General features: G+C 38.7%; 1 protein-coding gene across 1 annotated transcript; it reads right to left on the reverse strand.

Moving 5' to 3' along the window:
• ak7b (adenylate kinase 7b) lies at positions 1 to 7,656 on the reverse strand. Its single transcript, XM_029494021.1, has 18 exons — positions 7,579 to 7,656; positions 7,338 to 7,508; positions 7,138 to 7,246; positions 6,469 to 6,563; positions 5,543 to 5,653; positions 5,371 to 5,454; positions 4,745 to 4,833; positions 4,549 to 4,639; positions 4,386 to 4,463; positions 4,155 to 4,304; positions 3,242 to 3,370; positions 3,026 to 3,131; positions 2,313 to 2,441; positions 2,146 to 2,208; positions 1,742 to 1,939; positions 970 to 1,190; positions 661 to 819; positions 1 to 120 (listed from the first exon to the last, which is right to left on the reverse strand). The coding sequence occupies exons 1-18, from the start codon at positions 7,654 to 7,656 to the stop codon at positions 82 to 84; spliced, it is 2,100 nt and encodes a 699-aa protein (XP_029349881.1). The 3' UTR covers positions 1 to 81.
• Between the last annotated feature and the right edge of the window lie 887 nt (positions 7,657 to 8,543).

Here is an 8,543-nt window from a genome sequence, read left to right on the forward strand (position 1 = left end):
GGAGAAAGGATTTTATTTTAGTTGTTTTTGTTCTCTATTAGCATCCTATGTGTGAACAACCTCAAGAAATGACCTCTACCTTCAGCAGTCAGAAGGGTTGTGCTTGAACAGGTACTCCGCCTAGAATGGCACAAAGCAGAATGTAACAAACCCCCGTTGAACATAAACTGGATGTTGGCTTTAAGCTCTTCAAAATGCCGAAGTATCATGGATACACAATGCAAATTTGGAACTTGCTTTGTTTCATAGTGTACATTCAAATCAAACACCTACATTTATTTATACGTAAACATGCTAGAAGTTTAATCTCTGATATCAGTGTTATATATATATATAATGTTCAATAACCAGTAAGTCCCATAGCATGGATCATGAGCCAAACTTGAGCCAAGACCTGTTCATCTATTAAAGACTGAGTCTTTAAATTTGTAGGATGAGACAAAGCTGAATTTCTAGGGGTATGTGGCTGGCGGAAACCTAGACCTCCCAAAGACAATACAAGTAGCTTTTCTATTAAAGCTTGAAGGACACTGGGGCATTGTCTGCAAGATCTTGGTTAAATCATGTAAGCTATGTTTGCATAAGTATTTTAAGAAGTCCAATATGTAACTTTTGATTCTAATTCTTATAACCAGCAATAACCAATGGTGAGGAACATACCAGGAAGTCCACTGGGTCCTGTGGTCGCACTCTGCAGCACTCAATTAGGCCTTGGTTCAGAGTGGGCATGACGTGCTCCACCAGGTAGTTCCTCATCAGAACTGACTTGTCCTCAAACAACTCTTCCTCCTGCCGCCTCACCTCCTCCAAATCCTTAGTCTGACACAAAAAACCAAACAACATAACATGATAAGAAGTGACAAGTGGTTCAACAGCAGAGCACTGAATTAGACAGTATAACTATCTCTAGAGGGAAATCTTCAATACTATCATCTAAACCTAAACAGCAGTTATCCTCTCAGTACCTACCCATTCCTCCCAATGTGCAGCCCTGAGCCTGGACTCCTCCTCTTCCCACTGCTTTTCTTGCACCCTCTCCAGAGCCCCTCTATTCAGTTGCCCTTCAGTCTTAATCCACTCCTCCTCCTCTGCCTCCTGGCTGCTGGGACCATAGTTACGGGGCTTTCCCACCGTGTCGTAGATCTTTTGCATCAGCAGCAGGTAGTCAGGTTTGTCACTGCTAGTGATCTCTGGAGAATATGCGGAACACAGCAAAGATGATAAAAGTAGCCATGATAGGCTAGATACATGGCAATAGATTGATAACAATAGATATCGGAGGTGGTTATCATAAATAACACAAGTGAATGCTGAATTAAATTCCTATGTCCTCAGGGTGTTAAATGGATGCAAAAAATAAGCTTGGTTGATGAAAATGTAAAAAAAAATGCTACATCCTGAGTCTGTGCTCTTAGGGGAAATTGTAAGTAATTTGGTGAGTATAAAGAAATTAGTTGAGCCCTAGAACTAGGGTGCAGTACCTGGCGGTCAACCCTCTCGTCATGAGCGCTTAAGCAAATGATGTAGAGAGCAGGTGAACCAGACTCATCTAACGTCTCCCTGCTCATTTTCTTCATAGTTGTTTTCTTTTTTAGATATAAAATCCAAGGTACAAGGTTCAAGTTTCTAATCATTACGCCATGAAGAAAGATGTTCCTAAAGCTATAGCTTTAAACTGCCACTTCAGCAGATTTGGTATCACTGGATAAACGAGCCCCCACCCACATGCTTCCTGGATTACCCAGGTACAGAGGAGTCATGTCCTGCTCATGAAAGAAGTTGACGACAGTGTCGTCCTCATTGTTATTTTCTCTGTATGTGGACAAGCATTGAAGGAAGTGCTCCTGCTCATAGTTGTGTTCTCGCACAAGTCTCTCTGGCAGGTTCATCACCCGATCCTTTAGGAAGGTGTCCGAAGCATCCAGGCACAACACAAACTCTGAGACACAAAGCAACCAATGGAAACCAAACTGGTCACTTATAGTTATTAATAAATCTCTGCATTAGCAACAATTAATTTTTTTTTTAACTGGGTCTTTATGATAGGGAATTTTAGCTTTTAGATCTGATTGTTTCAGGATCAACTCATTCAACAGAGTCTGCGTGAAATACCATCATTTTGATGATGGTTGACACCCAAGATACCTGGTTTAATGTTGCTATCCGAAGAGATCTGAGATGTTCCATCTAGGGATTCATTTTCTTCAGCTGAAAGAGAAAAAAAAAAACATACAGATGTGTGTGTATGCATATTATGTGGCAATTACATGTGGTTGTTGAACTAGAGTAATGGAAGTTTCTTAGAGTCTCACCACTGAAGAGCTCCTTAGCTTGTTCATATGTTTTGGGAAAACCATCAAGAACAAAACCCTGGTTTCTGCAGGGGTGAGACATCAGCTTATCTTTCACCACCTTCAACAACAGCTGCTCATCCAAAAGACCTATTGGACAAAATAGCAGATTTAACATGCTAGAACAACATCCTAGAAACTTTGTCTGCAGTACAGGCCATGTTCCAAAAAGGCTAGTGTCTACATACCTCACAAAGGTGGAGGCAGTCAACCAGGCATCTGTCATATTCATGAACCTTAAAGCCCTTTCCAACACAACTGATCAAATTTGATTTAATGTTTCTTTATATAGTACCACTTCACAAGAGTAATTATCTCAGGGCACTTTCCAAATAAGGCAGGCCTAGGCCTTTTGGATATTAAATCATTACAAGAGACCCAAATAAAATGTGCTGCAGTTGTTAACTAGATTTGGATGTAAACACATTCAAATTGAAGCTAAATGCCTGGACTTAAAGCAGATCTGGATTGTTTTATTTAAAATCCATTGTGGTGGTACATGTAGCTGAAATGCTGAAAACTGTCAATTTGCAAATATTTATGGACCTGACCGTATATAACCATTTATATAGGTTCCATGATCTGGATTACTTGAAAACATAAATATTGACATTAGACTGGTTTAAGGTTCAAAGTAAGACCTAACTTTGACAAAACATACAGACTTCTTTAACCTTCGTTCTGTTCCATACTGTCCTTCATTCTGCTGAGCAGCTCCTGGGCCTCCACTGCTGAATCCTCATTCTCTGCATCCAGCTCACCTCTCCTCACAATATTTTCCTGGAAACAAGGATTGTAATAATCTGTTAGTACAGTTTGATTATCAAACGGCTCTTATCATCAATACAATAACAGTGGATCAGACAGATACATGTAACATGAGAGCTCACTAGTTTTGTGATGGTTTCAGAGACAGTCTCCTTCAGTGTGATGTGAGGGAGTTTGTAGTGTTCACAGATCTGTTTTGACACTATACTTTTTCCCACTGCAGGAGGACCCAATACACACAGACGGATGGGCTGCAGAAAATACACTGCATGGATGAAACTAATACAAATTAATGATCAGTAACAAAACTTAAGAATAGGATACACAACGTTAGAATATATGGAGAAAAAGAGATGTTATTATTCTTTGGATAGAGACACACTTATACCTTTTGTTAGTTTTAAACTGTTGTTGGACTTCATTTGGTAACCAACACTGTCTCCTTCTGTAGCTTTATCACTCACAGTTTATCTTTTTATATCTCAGAAATGATCAGCTGACATCCCAGAGGAAATGTGGATAAAGCTAAAAGTTGGCTACAGTTAACTCTGCTGCGATTGAGTTTAATGTCTTCAGTTATCAGTAGATTGTTAACTATCAAACACTGATCACAGACACAATAACTGACCAGAGAACGAAGACAGGTCAGTTAGAGTGAATCAGCTGAAAGCTCTGCCACAACAGATGCAACAGGAAGTGTTATCCTACAATGCCCAAATCTTCACCATGATTGAGACCTGAGGTCCATTTGATGACATTGAATGCAGATCCATATAAGGTCACTCAAAGAGTAACACATGCTGTGTTGCAGATTGTGAGGGAAATAACGGAATGGTTAAGGTGACTGTTTCTTTCTTTTCAAACATTAGACTGATAGCGGTTTGGTTAGAATCTTTGCTGGTAGCTCGCATTTCATGTTTTGACAGTGAACTATCAAATGAAGATATGAAAATGCAAAAAAAACCTTGATAATACTTTTCCAGTTGCCCATAGCTATATCAAAAAATGAGTGAGAAACACTGTTTTAGAACCTACCAGGAATCCTCTGGTCTGCCGGTACTCCTCCACCACCAGCCCTATGTTATCAACCAAACCAGACTCACAGACCCAGTTGATGGTGAAAAGCCCCTTGAGATACACACCCTCCATGCAAAGGTTGACCAGCAGAGAATCAATTTCCATTACCTATTAAAATATGTCAGAAAATCTCAAAGGAATGCAAAAGAAAAAAAATCTCCTGAAAATTAAACTGAAGTCTGAACATACACTAAAGTCCTTTGTGAGGAAGGCCTCTTCATATGGCTTCTTCTGGATCTTCCCAGGTCCCAGTACTGAGGCAACTGCCTGGTGGAGAATGACAACTGAGACTGAGTGAGTGTTCCAGGCTGAAAACATTTTTCCATCATTTGTGCTGTGATCAGTTACACACCTTGACAATGTCTTGCATAGTATTTTTGGAACAGTCCACAGCCAGCAGATAATATGGTTTGGGCTGATGTTCAATCACCTTTTGGATCACACTGAATTTCCAAAAAGAAACCAGTCAACAAGATTGTAGAGTGGGTCAGTTTGTTGTGCAGAAAACACAACAATTGCTTTAGTATTTGTGAATGTGGGTGTCTCACCTTGCCAGGTCATTGATGTGAATGGTGGGAACCATATTGTTGCCATCACCAAAGACAGGTATGGCAGGTTCATGTCCCAGCCATGATGTCTAATTAAAAAGAATATTCCATTAGTTAGATGTCGATAAATGAATAGATTTAAACAAAGATCTGAGAATGCTGGTGTTGGTCCATGCAAAACTGCCAGGTTTTCATAACGTCAAGTGCTGAATTTCATAATGTCCATATCATGGCTCTTAATGATTTTGAAGCAAAAACATTCTTCAAAAGAAATAACAAGCTGTTGTTGATTAAATAACACAATTTGTTTTTACATTTGTTATAATTTTCTCAAACTTACTAATAAATAATAATAATAAAAAAGTGTGTTGGTATGTTAGTGCATTACAAATTTCATGTTGAATCTGAAGGATCAACAGTGATCACCTGTTCTGCTGGGGAGAGATGGGACAGCCTAGTGTTGCACATAGCTGATAATGAAAACTGGATTCAGTTTTCTATTTACAGTGACACTGCATCAACAAGTGAGCAATGTCTGTGTAATGTGGGAGCTGTACATGTTCACAGGTGGACAGAGAGCGAGAGAGAGATCAAAATTAAAATCATCATTAGTCTTCAAATCTCACCTTGAAAAAGAAATGGAAGATCTGTTCTCCCATCCCGTACTGAAGTCCGGATCCCACAATATATGTTGAGAACAATGTTCTGTTCTACAAGCAGCAACCATGTTACAGGGTGATGCATCTCAGTCATAAGTCTTCTATGCAAAATTTAACTATTTAGAAATTTGAAACTTACAGTTTTGCCCATTTTGACCACCCTCTTTTCCAGGTCAATGTGCTGTTTGAAGTTGGGATGTGCTCTTCTTCTCCAGAAGATCTCATCAGTGAACGGAAGCTCCAAGTCATCCTGTCAGTGTAAAATTCCAAGTCCAAACAGATGTGGAGAAGTGGAAGATAATGAAGAGAAAAGCTTTAAATTTGCAAATTGATCTACCTTCAAGGGATTTTGGATATGACAAGTGTCAACCCACAGGGATGTCACCCAGTTTGTAATGCCATCACCATGTTAGTTTTTGAAACCAGAAGAAGAAGAAGAAATTCTTCTTGGGGAAGACATTCTGGCCTAATTTTTTCAGGCAGGTCCCCATGTGTGGTACACTCTGTCATGACACAGACATCCTAATCCATCCCCTGCTTTATGGTTCCCCTAAATGACACCATAATCAAAAAAATTAAATGACTGTGACCATAAACTTTATTTTTCCTCATTGGGAAAATTCTGAAAACGTTTACTGAGCTTATTAATTAAATGAAAAATAGAGTCAGTTTCACATTGTCTTCAACAGACTTTAAGTTATTTACAACCAGGGGAGTTCCCTTCTGGTCATTAAAAAAAAAAAAAAACACAGGTTTAAGACACTTCAACTCTGACTTCACAGCCCCAAAGTGCATGCCCAATTTTATGAACAGTTTATGGAATGCAGTCCAAAAAATTTGATTATGTATACAGACAGATTAAATGAGTTTCTTACATTGGGTGGGTGGGCTCATCTTCATACTGACATTTACTGACAGGTAAATATATAGCATCAACAGTATCATCAACCATGTTTAAAAAAGATAAATCATAGGTCCAAACCAAGTATGTGGCTTGACCATGTATGGTCAATCTGGAACATATCCTCAAATGGATGTTTGTTGTTACTCTGGGTGTCCACTTACAGGGTCAACTGGCTTGCTGCATGCCCAGGTCATCACCGTGGAGATAAGGATGAAAATCTTTGGTTGAGAAAAATGTGCCATTTCATTGTGAAGCGCTAAAAGCACAACACAAGGAATCATTAGCTGATTTATTAATCATGGTTTTTAAATTGTCTCCACAATTACACATTTTAGCTGACTTTCTTGAAGTAGATAAAATATAGCAGAGGAATCTGATGTTTTGATATTAACTGTGATTGCAATAACTCTGAGATAGGTTGAGTATAAAAGAATTAACATGACACAATGAAAACTCTTTAATTGCTAATCCCATAAACATTCTGAGACATAAAAACAGTGTCACAGGTGACATGAAGAAGACCTGTTGATGTTTGTGTATACACTATACGTATGAGCAGCAAAATAAAAAATATTCATGTGGCCTATCCACAAATGCTGATATCATTGTAGAGGTACAAGAACAATTCATGGTTTTTGAACAAAAAAAAAAAAAAAAAAAAAAACAACTTCAAATGATAATAAACTACACTTGGGAAGACAAGTAGGAGCTTCAAAAAGCATTCAAGATGTACATGAAACACTGTCTGGAATAACCAAATCAACAGATTGTGACTTTAACAGAGAACAAGCAGCCTGCCAAGCCACAAACACAGACTGATGACTGCTTACCTGAAACAGCCCACAAGGCCTCCTCCACCTGATCACAGTGCTGGCTGATGTTGTAGATGACAGCATCACAGCGCATCAGTTTTGGAAGGAGTTCATCCCTGTCCAGCTGCTTATATACAAGCAATTATAGGACTAGTGACCTCAGTACACTGCTCAGTACAGCTTGTCACTAAACAGTGACTGCTGGATGGGATACTTACAAAATACTGCTCCTGCATATAAGGCCTGCCATTGTTGGGCTTCTCAGAAACACTTCCAACCAGCTGAAAGGCAGCTGCTCTGCTCTGGTTTGCTTTCGTCCTCTCCCCCTCCTCAGTCTCCATCGTCCGATCAGTGCCAACAGGTGCTCGCATCACACATTCAGACAGAAACTACAGAGGTCTAAACGTTAGCTCCCCGCTTTTCATTGGCAACAAACTCTGCAGCGTGTGACGATTTTACCTTGGCGATGTGTTTGGATGAGTAGGTGTCTATGTTGTTGATAAAAACTCGCTTACGTGGCTGCATGACGTTCTCCATCATCGGCTGTGGTTGGTATATTGTTAGCCGTTAGCTAGTTGGCGTTGTGTTGCCATAGAGACACACCCGCTCGTGCTCGGATTTTACAAATGCAGTTGTACGTCACGTGGCATGCAGAAATAATATGGCGTTTCATAACTACTGTGAAACAAACAAGCGCTTTAATGTTCTGAGCAGGAAATTTTAATTCACCTAGTGTTGTTATCCATAAATAACCTACTCTTCCAAGAACACGCAATATCGCAATATCACGTCAAACGGTACTTCCTGTTTTACGAGCAATCCCTGAGGCAACAAATGGCCCCAAACGCCTCATCCATACTTACGTATGTCTTTTTTTTTTTTTTTTCTTTTTTGCAAAACGTTACATTGTATTGCGTTTTCTTTTTTGTTTTTCTGATTGTTTTAGTTCACCTCTTTACTCCACGTATAAGTCTGATTCTTAAATTAAGGGAGTTTTTCTGTCTCCAGGGTAGAAAAAATAGAAAAAACTATTATTCTATTTGTTAAGGTTAGGTTGTAGTAGCTGTAGAAAAAATAACTGTGTCTCAATGATGACATTTTAATATTTTTTCAGTGTGTTGAAAATTCAAATGTACAAGAATCTAACTGTTTTCAGCTTGTCTCCAATCCAGACTTTTTGATATCCCCTCTATAATGAAGCAATGAAAAGTGCTAAATTCATGAAAACATTACTTTGCATTTCCTCATAACAACTTAAAAATATTTTTTTTAAATTCATATAGTTTATATTTATAAAATTTGCAATGTATTTGTAGTTAAATATGGCTGTCCCGCTGTCATTACCGTCACTCTCACCATTTTAGAGCGCAATAAAGTTTTTATAAAAAGTTACTTACATTGTTGTATTCAAATTAGATTTTTTG

The sequence above is a fragment of the Echeneis naucrates genome, chromosome 22 (assembly GCF_900963305.1).
Source record: "Echeneis naucrates chromosome 22, fEcheNa1.1, whole genome shotgun sequence".
In the NCBI taxonomy this organism is placed as follows: Eukaryota; Metazoa; Chordata; class Actinopteri; order Carangiformes; family Echeneidae; genus Echeneis; species Echeneis naucrates.

Excerpts from the sequence above, each read along its gene's own strand:
- ak7b (XM_029494021.1), bottom strand. The coding sequence starts at position 7,656 with ATGGAGAACGTCATGCAGCCACGTAAGCGAGTTTTTATCAACAACATA. Across the intron at positions 4,305-4,385 it reads TCCTCACAAAGGACTTTAGT|GTAATGGAAATTGATTCTCT; the intron begins GTATGTTCAGAC and ends ATATTTTAATAG. Across the intron at positions 2,209-2,312 it reads AGCTAAGGAGCTCTTCAGTG|CTGAAGAAAATGAATCCCTA; the intron begins GTGAGACTCTAA and ends TTTCTCTTTCAG.